This window comes from Maniola hyperantus, chromosome 6 (assembly GCF_902806685.2).
Source record: "Maniola hyperantus chromosome 6, iAphHyp1.2, whole genome shotgun sequence".
Lineage (NCBI taxonomy): Eukaryota > Metazoa > Arthropoda > Insecta > Lepidoptera > Nymphalidae > Maniola > Maniola hyperantus.
Window position 1 is genome coordinate 10,518,149 of NC_048541.1, and position 14,330 is coordinate 10,532,478.

The 14,330-nt window shown below is 35.3% G+C and overlaps 4 protein-coding genes across 4 annotated transcripts; 3 read left to right on the top strand and 1 right to left on the bottom strand.

Moving 5' to 3' along the window:
• The first annotated feature begins 1 nt into the window (after position 1).
• On the top strand, positions 2-2,956 carry LOC117983057 (E3 SUMO-protein ligase ZBED1-like). Its single transcript, XM_034969513.2, has 3 exons — positions 2-633; positions 972-1,174; positions 1,302-2,956. Exons 1-3 carry the CDS (start codon positions 440-442, stop codon positions 2,837-2,839), a joined length of 1,935 nt encoding a protein of 644 aa, XP_034825404.1. The 5' UTR covers positions 2-439; the 3' UTR covers positions 2,840-2,956.
• Positions 2,957-4,231: 1,275 nt separating this feature from the next.
• Positions 4,232-5,734, top strand: LOC117983214 (uncharacterized). Its single transcript, XM_034969699.2, has one exon. It carries the CDS (start codon positions 4,518-4,520, stop codon positions 5,568-5,570), a length of 1,053 nt encoding a protein of 350 aa, XP_034825590.1. The 5' UTR covers positions 4,232-4,517; the 3' UTR covers positions 5,571-5,734.
• A 1,052-nt stretch (positions 5,735-6,786) lies between these two features.
• On the top strand, positions 6,787-11,827 carry crim (QVR superfamily protein crim). Its single transcript, XM_034969527.2, has 4 exons — positions 6,787-6,940; positions 8,047-8,187; positions 9,512-9,665; positions 10,490-11,827. Exons 1-4 carry the CDS (start codon positions 6,892-6,894, stop codon positions 10,620-10,622), a joined length of 477 nt encoding a protein of 158 aa, XP_034825418.1. The 5' UTR covers positions 6,787-6,891; the 3' UTR covers positions 10,623-11,827.
• A 707-nt stretch (positions 11,828-12,534) lies between these two features.
• On the bottom strand, positions 12,535-14,304 carry LOC117983062 (uncharacterized). The gene is made up of 4 exons (XM_034969521.2): positions 13,418-14,304; positions 13,021-13,098; positions 12,775-12,928; positions 12,535-12,698 (listed from the first exon to the last, which is right to left on the bottom strand). Exons 1-4 carry the CDS (start codon positions 14,216-14,218, stop codon positions 12,535-12,537), a joined length of 1,197 nt encoding a protein of 398 aa, XP_034825412.1. The 5' UTR covers positions 14,219-14,304.
• Positions 14,305-14,330: the final 26 nt, after the last annotated feature.

The following is a 14,330-nucleotide window of genomic DNA, read 5'->3' on the forward strand; positions in this document are numbered from 1 at the left end:
TCTAGGGATATTCCGATACTAATAAATACTAGTAGGTACTCGATACTTTTGATTCGATACCAAGTATTTATTGTATCGAATCAATTTTGCGATACATAATCGGTATCGAAACAAAAATACTTGGTATCGAATCGAATCAGCAAACGCATCATACAGAACTAAGAGAGCAAAAACGAGGCAAAAACAGTCAGCTAATCAGGTTACCGAGTTACCGGTATTCGTCGCGTGGCGGCGTGAGTGACGCGTTGTCTCGCGCTGGGCTAGCCGAATTCGTCCGACTTCAGCCGAGCCCGCCCGAGCCGAAAGCGAGAGAAGAAAACACCCGCACCCGCTCGCAAATCATCTCGCCATTCCGCCATTGTGAAAGTGTTAAGTGATTGTTTACAAGTAATTTTATTAATTGTAATCATCAAATTCATCGGTTTATTCCAATGTTATCATGGCACCACCAAAATCTATAATATGGACACATTTTACCAAAACAAACGAAACAATTGCAAAATGTAAACAGTGTTTTAAGTCTGTGAAGTATTGTGGGAATACGTCGAATTTATTCAAGCATTCTAAAACTCATGGAATTTCTGTGGACAAAGGCAAATTACAGAAAAAAGAAAATAATAAGTCCAACGAAAGGTAGGATTCTAAACTTTTCTTTTTTTTTGCGATTGCTTTCCTAAGATGTTAAATAAAAAATCCTACCTACTCCTACCTATTTTATTTGTATAAAAAATAGTTTTGCAGCAGTGGTACTGTGATTGTCTTGTCTATATATTAATAATATATGAATAATAATTGATGACCGGTGATGAGATATTTCCTTTGTATAAATACGATTTAAACAATTTAAGGTTATGTGTTTGTTTTTGTTAGTGTAATAGTGTTGTTAAATGGCGGTAGTGTTGGAGTTGGTATTATCGATACTTTGAAGATTATCGATCTATCAAGTGTTAATTTTTGTTATTATGTTTCAGTTCAAAAAATACAATAGTGTTGGCCAACTCAAGGCATTTAATGGAAGATGATCAACCCCAAGCATCAACATCGAAAATTTCAGAAGATCGTGATGATTGCTCTAGTGTAACCACATTAACAAGTATGGACTCGGAGACTGCAAGGGAGCTATGTCTGAGCAATTCAATAAAGAATGCGTTTGAACGAATTTCATCTAATAAAGGTAAATAAATAGATATTTAATTAAATATTAGCAAAATAATATTAATACATATAGAATTAGTGTTAAAGAAAAATATATAAATATTTAATTTAATATTACATGTATTAAAATTGAGTTTTATTTTTAGCTGGTGGTACGAAGTATAACAGAATTGTTCAAGCATTGATATTTTTTATCTGTCAAGATATGCGTCCATTTAATATAGTTGAAGGTGAAGGCTTTTTACGACTTGTAAAAGAACTGGAGCCTACTTTTAAAGTTCCTGGCGCAAAGTATTTAAAGAAAATGACTACCGAAAAGTACGAAGCTTGTATAACTATTTGTAAGTCCAAATTATCCAAGATAGACAATTTCTGTTTAACGCTGGACATATGGACAGAGACAATGAATGAAGTAGGATTCATGGGCGTCACCATACATTTTGTAGAAAATGGTCAAATGTGTATGTATTATCTTGCAACTCGTGCATTAAGAGAGCGACATACAGCTGAATACATATCGGAAAACCTGCTGGATATTTTGAAAAAATGGAATATTCCACTTACCAAAATTCGTGCTGCTGTATCAGATAATGCCAGTTCAATGTTGGCTGCCATACGAATGTCTTTAGGCGAAAAAAAACATTTACCGTGTTTTGCCCATACTATTAACCTTGTAGTTGAAGAGGCACTAAAGTTGCCCAGTGTTAAATCAGCTGTTATAAAAGTACGAGAAATTGTTAATTGGATAAAAAATAGTGTTGTGCAGTCGGATAAGCTACGAAAAATCCAAATGCGTAATAATGTTTCGGCAGGATCAGTTTTAAAACTTATTGCAGATGTAAGAACTAGGTGGAACTCAACTTTTTTTATGTTAGAGCGATTTCTAAAGTTAAGAATAGTAATATCAGAAATTGTAATTGAGAGTGTAGTGGCTCCAAATTTGCCAAGTGCAGTGGAAATGGAAACCTTGAATGAGCTTACAACTGTATTAAAGCCTTTTGAATATGTAACAAGAGAATCATCGGGCCAAAAGTATGTAACAATCTCCAAAATTATACCAATGCTTAATTGCTTAACTACAGAACTGAATAGTATCACTCCAAACTCCGCTATCGTTAAAGAATGTAAGGATGTTTTATTGAGAGAGCTGAAAAGGAGGTATGGGATGATTGAATTAAACGATCATGCAGCCATTGCAACAATTCTAGACCCAAGGTTTAAAAATCTGCATTTCCAAGACCCCTCTGCATGCGGAAGAGCTATTCAAAAACTTAGAACCATGGTTGTCGGACAACTAAGTAGCCCAAGTGAGTCAGAAGATGATGTCTCATCTACTGCACCACCTGAATACGATTTTTGGAAACATCATAAAGAGTTAGCACATGGGCACAAGAAGAAAAAAAAATCTCATCAGGGAGATGAAGTTTCTCTTTATTTATCAAATCCAGTAGTTTCTCTTAAAAGCAACCCATTTGCAGAATGGGATGACATGAAGTTGGTGTTTCCTTGTCTGTACAAGTATGCACAGCAATATTTAATTGTTGTTGCAACATCAGTTCCTAGCGAGTGCCTTTTTTCCAAAGCCGGTGCAACAATGACACAAACAAGAAACAGATTGTCTTCTAAATACCTTGAACAGTTACTGTTTTTGGGCAATCTTAATGCTGAAGAGTTTTTTGTTTAAATTATAATAAGCCTAATAAACATTTATAATAAATAAATCGTTTTTTTCGTCTCAATTTTCTTTAAATTATTATCCTTCAACGTTCATTGATAGCACCCTCAAAATAATAAAATAAAAGTTCCAAAAAGTATCGATATCAGTAAGTATCGATACTTGAGGAGTACTTATTTGTATAGTATCGAAAAAAGATTTGAGTATTATCGAAATGAGTAAGTATCGATACTTAGGTGGTATCGGAAAATCCCTACAAATGTCCTCTCGTTCACTTCAAACAGACCACGCACAATGCACACCACCGCTCACCATCGTTTGCCAGCATCTTTCTCCGAAGCACGTGATGTGCCTTTTGAAAGCGTTGGCCGTGGAATGATAGGACTTTTAATAGGTCTACATTCTATTTGAAAATTAGTCGATCACTGTTGTTGCTATGTTGGGTAGTAAATATTACATTTACTGCAGCTTCTGTAGACAATTTGTATTGGAGAGCTTCAAGTATCTCACGGTTGTTTTGTTTTTAAAATGTCTCTAACAAATAACATAACATTACAGCTGAGAATTCAACAGCTTCCTTGTGTGACTATACTTATTGTTTGAGGCCAGCTGAATACAGGAATAAACATAGTGACTATATTTACCGAACTAATTACCTACCTATATGGGTACTTGCTAACTATATATTATGAGGAATTAAAAAAAAATCCCACGAGACTTTGATTTTCCGGGTCAAAAAGTAGCCAATGTCCTCGGCATGCAAGCTATCTTTATAGGTATGTACCTTTCGTCAAAATCGGTTGAACGGCTGGGCCGTAAAAAGCTAGCAGACAGTTACGCATTTATAACTTTAAGTTGGAAAAGTATGGATTAATATAACATATGTATTAGCACAGTTTTACGATTAAGTAGTACTTTACTTAATAGAAGCACGTCTGACTTCGTAAAGCGGAAAATTTTATGGGCATGGGGAAGGTAAATAACAGCAACTGCATTGCATCAATATTTAGTGGTTTAAAACTTTGGAATCGATTCTGAAAATCGCCCGCTGGTAATTAAAGCTTGTGGTTTGTCATGTTTTTGCACCAAGTTTTGATTGGTAAGTATAAGGTAGGTATTTTAACCTACTAATAACCGTATTGAAGCTATTATTTTCATGAAGTGAATTGGCAGTGTTTGCAAGATTTTCTAGGTGTCTAGTAAAATTATCAAAAGTATATTCATAAATAGATAAATAGGTAGGTAAGCTTGTATACTTTCTGCCGCGTACTGTACCTAGGTACCTACTAAAAAAAAAAAAATCGCGATCTGCGGTTATAAATTCTCTTTTTATTTAGTGACATTTAAAAAGGTAGGTAGCTAACTATCTACTATTTTTTGTCCTGTCAATAATAGGTATTGGAATTTTTCTAAATGTTTGATTTTATAGATAATGTACGAGATGCACTTTTAGAAGATTTTATTGATATTCTTGATTTTATATCATTCGAAAGTCTTAGTCTATATGACAGACTTACAGAGAATTTAATTCTTACTTTAAGGACGCAGTTCAGGAAACCCAGATGCAAGGACAAATTCTTGGTATGAAGTAACTTTAATACGGTTTTTATAAAATCTACTTGTACATCCAATATAATACTTACAAACAATAAGAATTTAGCAAATGTAAATTGGAAGTTTTCAAAACATGGAAGATGAAAACGCTGTTGTAAGTGGTACTGAAACTCCTGAAACTGGTGCCGGTGAAGGTGTAGAAATAAAAGAAGATGAAAATGCAGAACTTGAAGGAGGAAGATTTGAGAAAGCAGAAGGAGAACATGTTGAAGGGGAACAAGTTGAGGGAGAACATATTGAGGGAAAACATATTGAGGGAGAACAGATTGAGGGAGAACATGTTGAGGGAGAACAGATTGAGGGAGAACAGATTGAGGGAGAACATATTGAGGGAGAGTATGTAGGGGGAGAGCATGTAGATGAACTTATTGTGGGAGAAGAAAAGCAAGAAGAAAAAGTCATTGGAGAAGATGAACAAATTGAAGGAGAAGAATTAAAAGGTGAGCAAGTTGAAGGGGAAGAAAAAAAAGAACAAAAAAATGAAGAACAACTTGAGGAGGAAGAATATATAGAGCCACCACCACCAGATCCAGCTGCACCATTTAATTTTACCGATTCTTCGGAAGCCATTAAACCTAAATTCGACTTGAGACCAGATCAAATTGCAGAAGTGGAGCAGCTTTGGGAAATATATCAAAATTACACTCCAGCGTATTCTGATATTGATGAATACATAACTGAAAAAGAATTAGTTTACATGCTAAAATCACTGCTTCTGATGACGTTTACACCAGAACAGTTACAGGAGCTCATAGCGTTTTGTGTCAGACCACCGCATCCGGAAGGTCATATTAATTATGACCAGTTTTTGAAAATGGTGAAGTTACGACAAAGAGATTTTCCAATTGAGGAAGAATTACGTTCAGCTTTGAAAGTGTTCGATCCGGGTAATACAGGCTTAATAGATAGAGAATATTTTAGAGAGACCTTATCAAAATTAGGTCACAAAATGGCTCCAAAACTTGTAGACAGCCTAGTAAAGGAAGTAGATTTAAGTAATGATGGGACTATAGGAGTAGAGGATGTTATTGGTACAATGTGCATTGATTTGAATAAAGAAGATTTGATGATGCTTAGGGCGGCGGTATACTCAGATGAACAACCAACTGAGAACAATGAAGATTAATTGGATAGCGTTCTGCATCAGTAGTCTAATTCAATTCAATTATTGTTATATTAATGTACCTATACCTACGCCATATTGTTTTTGCTCTTGAGTTTAGATTGCAGACTGAGATGGTTTCCGAAGTTGCAGATAAACAGACAGTAATAAAACCTGCCTACTAAACAATAGCTTTTAATAAGTATTTCTGTGATAGATTTAGGGATAATTTATGCCAACACGTGGCTGGCGCGGGCCGTGCCACGTACGAGGCGCGGACGAGGCACGGATTCAAAACATCACGAACATTATTTTTATAATATGAACTTCACATTTCACCGTGTGGCGTCCGTGCACGGACACGGCACGGTGAGGTTTAATAAGTACTTAATTCTAAATAATAGGTATAACTTTTGTGTTTTTAAAAAATCCAAAGCGGATTTTTTAAAAAATTCCTGTTGAAAACTCTTAGAATTACCGGGTTTAAAAGTATCCTATACTTATAGTTCGCTACAGGTCGACATGCGACAATATGACAATCGGGGTCTGGGCCTCTGGCACGGTAATATTATCATATAATTACCGTGCCTCTGGCGACACTCGCACCGAGGCTGTGCCGGTGTGCACTGTGCAGGGCGTCCCGCCGCCCGCCTCACCCCGATTGCCATGTTGACGAGTCGCGAACTACCTATACCTACTTACCTACCTACCTATAAATATGTAATATGAATCTTCGGGAATCGGGATGCAAACTATCACTGTACTTAGGTACCTACTACTACTACTTATAACTTATAATGCCAAAATTAATTAATATGCCCGCGACTGCATCCACGTAGATAGTGGATACTGTTTTTTAAGGGTTCCGTACCTCAAAAGGAAAAACGGAAACCTTATAGGATCACTTTGTTGTCTGTCTGTTTGTCTGTCCGTCTGTCTGTCAAGAAACTTACAGGTATTTCTCATTAGTCAGTTATTTACTTGTTTTCACATCAAAAACGTTTAATACAAATATTGTTGATCGGTTAATACAAATATTGACTACTAAACAATGGTAATTGTCGTGTTATTTATTCATCGTTAGGTACGTCGTGCTATCGCTATCTCAGACGCGGTTACACAGTAGGTACTTTAGTCTAGCTTTTTTACTCAGTCTACATAGTCTACGACCTAAGCCTTAAGGCACTTGAATAGTGATCTGTGTTTGACTGTATCAAATGCAAGTATCCCTATAATCTGTGATCAAATGTGATATCAAAATACATTGTATCTAAATTTAATTTTATTATAATTTGTAATTTTACCGACAAGTAAAAGTAAGAGTCAATATAATTAAAACCCCGATATGAAGATACTTGTGTTCGTTTCAGTTTTGTCAACAATTTTCAATGGATGTGAGTATTTATTAGAATAAATCTGCCACTGAAAATGCAGGAAACTATTGGGTGTGGTTTACCGGGACATTTGAAACGTCTTGTATTGAAGTGCAACAAAGCTTCTTTGTTAGTAGAGAGGGACTGAGCAGTAGTTCATGTTATATATAATTATGAAGAAATAATAAAACTCTTTATACTTATATACACACAATCTATGCGATAATGTATACCATGTATTTTGTTTATTTTGAAATTAGAGCATTCATGTGTATCAAGCAGGCAGGGCAGCTGGCTGCTGGAACAGTTGACAACTACTATAATAGACTGAATATCTTAGTTGCATGGGGCAGATTTGAAAAACACTTTGTTTCGTCCATCCAGGCAAAAGCTACAAATTACCTACAAACTGAGTGGTTTACCAGAGACAACTACATATATGCAATACCACTCTCTTATCTGACAAATATAATGGACTGAATATCTTAGTTGCATGGGGCAGATTTGAAAAAACTTTTTGTTTCGTCCATCCAGGCAAAAGCTACAAATCACCTACAAACTGAGTGGTTTACCAGAGACAACTACATATATGCAATACCACTCTCCTGGCACACCTGGCATTGCCTAGCGTGCATTGCAATTTGACTCACGTTTGGACAGTACCTACCATCAATGTTACACGTGACTCACGTGTAACATTGATGGTAGGTACTGTCCAAAATCTTTATGCAAGTGCCAACAATAAATTATTGTATAAAGTTTCAACTTTATTAGGTATTTCTCCTACTTTACTTTGAAAATTAAAATATGTAGTTAAATAAATTCACTTTACATCATTCCGTGCTGGTGGTGAGATTTGACTGATATGTGACTTAAAAAGTGCTCTGGCTGAGTTCTAAAAAGAGTACTTCGACCAAGCTCAGGCTTATGACACTGCTTAAATATAAATCTTTCTCGAGTCTAAGCAATGTCTCAGTGCACTCTATAGATTTCAGCCTAAGTGAGTGTTGCTGATACATTACATTACAAATGTTTCATTCAGTCTGTCTATTACTTAGTCTCTATAAGGGTACGGAACCCTTTGTGAGCGAATCGATTCACATTTGACGTGATTATTTTATTACCAGGCTATGCTATATGGTGTTACCAATGCACAACAGCTACACCAGGATGTGGTCAGCCATTTAACTGGAGAGGAGTTGGATATTTGGGGAATCCCTGTCCTGACAATGAAGATGTTTGTGTTAAACTGATAGAGAGAAAAGGAGGTTAGTACCTATCATAATCCATACTAATATTATAAATGCGAAAGTGTGTCTGTCTGTCTGTCTGCTAGCCTTTCACGGCCCATCCGTGCAACCGATTTTGACGAAATTTGGTACAGATATAGCTTGCATCCCGGGGAAGGACATAGGCTACTTTTTATCCCGGAAAATCAAAGAGTTGCTACGGGATTTTTAAAAACCTAAATCCAAGCGCACGAAGTCGCGGGCATCATCTAGTTATTCATAAACTATTTTGTCATTTTAGTTGAAAATTAAATTTGTTAATAAAACAACTATCCAAGTACAGCGCGGCTGTGGTCTTATAAATGGAAGGTCCCGGATTCTATTCCTGGCAGGAGCAATTTGCAGATTTTGTATCTCTGAATTGGCTCTGACATGTGGGATTCGTTAACTCAATGTTCAAAATTGACTGATAGCCACCAAGCTCTGACAATTATTTTTAATCCATTGAAGGTTTTCTCAGGTGAAGCTGTGGTAGCCTAGTGGTGAGGACGTCCGCCTTCCAATCGGAGGTCGGGGGTTCGATCCCGGGCATGCACCTATAACTTTTCGGAGTTATGTGCGTTTTTAAGTAATTAAAATACCACTTGCTTTAATGGTGAAGGAAAACATCGTGAGGAAACCTGCATGCCTGAGAGTTCTGAATAATGTTCTCAATGGTGTGTGAAGTCTGCCAATCCGCACTTGGCCAGCGTGGTAGAGTATGGCCAAAACCCTTCTCACTCTGAGAGGAGACCCGTGCTCTGTAGTGAGCCAGCGATGGGTTGATCATGATGATGATGATGAAGGTTTTCTACAAAAAAAATGATTGAACTGACCAGTGTCAAATGAGCTTGATAGCTATCATTCAGTGTTGAATACTGAGTTGGTCTGATGGGTGGATTTAGCTCTGGTGTAAAAGCCTAAACATTAACATAACTTTTATACACCTATTTTTAATTTTTATTATAAACTTGATGATGCCCGCGACTTTGTCTGCATGGATTTAGGTTTATGAAAATCCTGTGGGAACTCTTAAATTTTCCGGGATAAAAAGTAGCCTATGTCCTTCCCCGGGATGCAAGCTATATTTGTACTAAAGTATTGGTCAATATTGGTTGAACGGTTGAGCCGGGAAAAGCTAGCAGACAGACAGACAGACACACTTTCACATTTATAATATTAGTATGGATAGGTAATTTTGGCACTAGCAGTAAATATGGTAATTTAGGCATTGGCTTGAATATAATATTAAACGACCATAATATTATGCTAGAATTTACTGAAACTAGAAAACTGAATTTAATATGAAATATTTTATTTTCAGCCAAGGAGGTTATCACAAGAGATTGTCTTAGTAACTTCAAAGCATTCCGAACTGATATACCAGCTGATACATATGAGGGTTGCCGTACAGCTGCCAAAGATGTCAATTTAGGCAACTATGTCAATAATACCATCAAAGAATTGGATATAAAAAGGTACAATTTAAATTATAGTTTTCCTTAACCCATGGTCACCAATAAAAACAATTTCAACTTTGACACCACCAATCACATACACATACATTTCTATAGTGGTATGCAAACATGAAACATTTGACTCTTAGTACAATGAGACGGCAATCTGACACAACTGAAGAGACGTCAGGTGCAGGACTGATGGCTTTATGTGCTCCCCTAAGCATAGGAGTGAAACATTACCATTACCTAACTCCAGGCTAGTACATACTGAGAATTTCTTACAGAAAACCCCAATATTTGTCTAATTAATTTTAGCCCATTACAGCCATCTGCAGTTAAACATGGTAACTACTAGATCAACAAAGCAATTAAGATATTATAATATGAAATGGACAGAACTAAACAATCTTTTGTACGCATTACAGAAAGCTGAATGCGACTAAAGTTTTTTTTTTTTTTAAATGATACACGGGATGATCTCATAATCAATCGACAAAATGGAAGCAAATGCTCAAGGACAGAGACAAAGTTTTACAAAACCGCATCTCTTTCTAAACGTCGATGTACAATAATATTTCCTGCCGGATACTGTATGTGTGTTGTAAGCAATTAAATATCACTGGCTTTAATGATGAAGTATAACATTGTAAGGAACCCTACATGCCTGAGAGTTCTCCATAATGCTCTCAAAGGGGTGTGAAGTTTGTCAATCTGCACTGGATCAACGTGGCTGACTATGGGCTTAAACCCTCCTCACTCTCGAGGAGACCCATGCTCCTGTAGTAGGCCGGCGATGGGTCGGTTATGATGATGATGATTAATCAATTTTGTTTCATTTTCAGAGACTGGTATGATGAAACTGTTTGGTGTTTCTGCTTCCTTGACCATCGTTGTAACAGTGGAACGATAAATTCTAATTCAATTATATTGTTAGTCCTAACAAGCTTAATGTTCTTGACAAAGGTATTGTTTTGATATTAGTCTATAATACCAAAATCACAAAATTTTGACTGAAACAGGAAATTATAAGGTTCATTTGAAATAAATAGAGAATTAATGTTGAAGAAAGTTATTCAATTTATTCTGAAAAATTCATAAAGTTTTTATTTCAAATGCATTTTGTAATAAAATAATTTGTATATATTATGTATTATGTAATGTAATGATAATACTGTAAATTGACAGATCTGATATTGTCTCAGTCTTGTTGCAATTCATAGAAAATAGCATTTTGTATTGATTTTGTATGTCAATCTCTTAAATGCAGCATGCTGCAAAACATTTTAGTCAATAAGTTGTAACATTTTACATGAAGCAGTTTATACATTACCGTGCCGTGTCCGTGCACGGACGCCACACGGTTAAGCATGAACTGCTTCATATTATGTTCGTGATGATGTGAATCCGTGCCTCCTCCGTGCGTCGTACGTGGCACGGCCCGCGCCCGTCACGTGCTGGCATAAATCATCCCTAAATCAAAATATATTTATATTTTATAGTTTTATAAGTGTAATTATTGTTAAATGGCAATATTCCGTCCAAACAAAGTAAGATAATCGTAATTTACTACACTATAAGTGCCTACATGTAATTTATAATCAATCCAGTAATAATTTTTATATCCTTAAGTAGATTTTAATTTAGAATACACAATTATTTAGGTCCTCTACAAAAAATGATTTTTTTTTGTTAGTAGGTAGTCAATGGGGCCGATTCTCTTGTACACAATCTCTAAACTAAACTAAATTAACAGGTCTAAATCTAGTGCTATCCTTTTCCGCAAGCAACATTATGACAGGAATAGCAATAGATTTAGACGTGTCATTTTAGTTTAGTTTAGAGATTGCGTACAAGAGAATCGGCCCCATTTACAATACATTATTTTATAAAATAAAAATAAAACTGCACATTCAAATTGAATCCGTGCCTCGTCCGCGCGTCGAACGTGGCACGGCCCGCGCCTGTCACGTGCTGGCATAAATCATCCCTAAATCAAAATATATTTATATTATACATTTTATAGTTTTATAAGTGTAATTATTGTTAAATTGATAATATTCCGTCCAAACAAAGTAAGATAATTGTAGTTTAATAGTAAGTGCCTTCATGTAATTTACAATTAATCCAGTAATAATTTTTATATAAGTAGATATTAATTTAGAATAATAAATGATCTGGTACTGTATAATAAATGATTTTTAATTTTTTTTGATAATTGATAGTCATTTGACAATAGTACATTATTTTATAGTACCTACACAACATGATGGCTCACGATTGTGTTCGCGTATATTTCGGTTTTTAGGGTTCTGTAGTCAAAAGGACTAGAAACTAGTATTTTGTTATTTGACATGGGTATACAGTAGACCCCCGGTAATCCGGCCCCTGTCTAATCCAGAACCCCTTGTACGCACCACCATTATTGTGCCCGACGCGTACGGTATTGTTTTGATTCTGATTGCTTAGTTTCAATTTGAAGTTTGGAGAAGATAGCGGTACGGTCTAGCGTGTGTTCATTGTTTACTGTTTATCACAAAATACTGTCAATTAAAGAAAAATGTGATATTTTAGCCCGCCTAAATCGTAATTTGTCGGATTACAAGGCACTCTTTGGTAAAAAAAAAACCGGACTATAGGGGGTCTTAGGCAGTAGGTACTAATCCGGCAAATTCGATACACTGCCCTGCAAAATGCTTGTCGGATTACCGGGGGTCCTCTGTATATATATATCAATCACGTCGACAAAGAAGTAAAATAAATTCTGGACAAATAAATTTTAAAAAATAAGCTTCAGATCAGCATATACAACTACGAGTAACTTAGCTTCATATAGTTCTAAGTCTGAAACCGGCTTTATACTGTGAATTTGTAACTATCTGGGCCCGGCCTAAAGCAAAGCAAACTGAAGTAGTGAGACCATGAGTGTTGTGACCAAATTAATCATCTTGATCATAGTTGAAGCGTCCATATACCACATGTCGTATACTGAAAATCGTGGTGGTTTCTCTAGGATCATTTTCAGCATTTTAATAGCCCTCCGCCTCAAAGGTCCTAAAAGATCAAAGAGCTAAAGATTTAGATATTCAATTAATAATGAAGATTATATTAGAACCAGTTAAATACTTGCCTCCATAATATAGAGATAGAACAGTTGTACACAAATATTTGGTCTTTTTAATTTCCCACGAGAACGCTTCACATCGTATACAAATGATGATAACTATGAGCAAATCGACAGCAGTTATTGTTGGTAGAACCACATACTCTAACCATAACAAAATCTGAAAAAAAAACCCAGAATCTTATGTATGTCATAGTACCTGTGGGCAAAATACTACAGCTAAATAAAACTTTGTATTTATTTTGTACTTACATTATTTTGTAGTGCCAAAAGCCCATACTCAAAAGCTAGTAGAGTGCTTGTAACAAATTTGAAACAAAACAGAAATATCTGAAATTTGTATTATAATTTTAATTTGTTTTATTATTCTTTAGGTATTAATATTATTGGGATACCCTACAAAATTGGTATGGGGTATTATGTGCTGTATAGGTATGCTGATGTAATGTTTTATAATCTGGAACTAAGCGTGGTTAGATCTTTAAATATAGGATCAATTTATATGAACTGGTATTTTACTGACATAATCAAGATACTAGATTAAACAACTTTTTTTTTAAATCTAGGATCTTTATTACATTTACCTATTACTTACTAATTGTATTTTGATTCTGGACTTTTTAATAAGAGTATTTTATTAGTTACTAACCTGAAATCGGTATAAGTTCTGAAATCTGAGTAATTCCTCAAAAATGTCTTTTAGATAAATCTCCGTTTCGCTAGTATTTAAATCGTGTACGCTTGATGCAATGAAACGCAATACTTTCATACTGGGAAATTTTACTTTATTCATATTTTCAATCTTTATATCCTCCGTACCTTCGACGTGGTTAGTTATTATTGCGTTAATGTAGCGCAGTCGAATGTAGAAAAACATTAGGAGATTTGAACAATACAACCATTCTAGCGTACAACTCAATTGGCTGTAAAGTAATCCAATTAAACTGATGCAGATTATAAAATCCTGGGATAAAGCGGCAGCGTATAACAGTAATAAAATTACCGTCATCACTACAACTGTTACTATGTTTGAATTAAATATTAAATCATTCACGAACTTATTATTATTAATCTTCAGCTTGCGATCGATTTCTTGGGTTTTCATGTAAAACTTTACATTTTCATCATTATTCAGGAAGCGGGCGTGCACGATATTGCAGAAAAACGTCGTGTAATGTAATGCAAGTGCTGTTAAATTCAAGTAATATATATTTTGATACGGCCAGAATCTCGACAAAAAGTTGATCGCGACACTTATATAGAAGGCTGTGCAAATTACTACACATAATAGCGTGTAAAGCTTTTGTGCCTTTGTTGGCGAGGTTACAAATCTATTTCTAGCGTCCACTCTACACGAGCCCAACATCATTTGTATGGTACGAAATGGCCTGAAAAGTCTTAGGTAATTCTCTTCCAATATATCATTTGATAAGTATTCCGCATTTTTCATAATTACAACAAATTCAAATAGATAATTTTAATGTTTACACTTAACTATTATTAATTATATTAAGATAGGTAGGTTGGTAGCTAAAACTAAAGAGAAGCGTTAAACCACAGGC

Coding starts and splice junctions, on each gene's coding strand:
- crim (XM_034969527.2), top strand. CDS start 6,892: ATGAAGATACTTGTGTTCGTTTCAGTTTTGTCAACAATTTTCAATGGA. Junction 6,941..8,046: donor GTCAACAATTTTCAATGGAT/GTGAGTATTTAT, acceptor TTTTATTACCAG/GCTATGCTATATGGTGTTAC. Junction 9,666..10,489: donor AAAGAATTGGATATAAAAAG/GTACAATTTAAA, acceptor TTTCATTTTCAG/AGACTGGTATGATGAAACTG.
- LOC117983214 (XM_034969699.2), top strand. CDS start 4,518: ATGGAAGATGAAAACGCTGTTGTAAGTGGTACTGAAACTCCTGAAACT.
- LOC117983062 (XM_034969521.2), bottom strand. CDS start 14,218: ATGAAAAATGCGGAATACTTATCAAATGATATATTGGAAGAGAATTAC. Junction 12,929..13,020: donor TTTTGGCACTACAAAATAAT/GTAAGTACAAAA, acceptor TTTTTTTTTCAG/ATTTTGTTATGGTTAGAGTA. Junction 12,699..12,774: donor TCTATCTCTATATTATGGAG/GCAAGTATTTAA, acceptor TTGATCTTTTAG/GACCTTTGAGGCGGAGGGCT.
- LOC117983057 (XM_034969513.2), top strand. CDS start 440: ATGGCACCACCAAAATCTATAATATGGACACATTTTACCAAAACAAAC. Junction 634..971: donor AATAATAAGTCCAACGAAAG/GTAGGATTCTAA, acceptor ATTATGTTTCAG/TTCAAAAAATACAATAGTGT. Junction 1,175..1,301: donor ACGAATTTCATCTAATAAAG/GTAAATAAATAG, acceptor TTTTATTTTTAG/CTGGTGGTACGAAGTATAAC.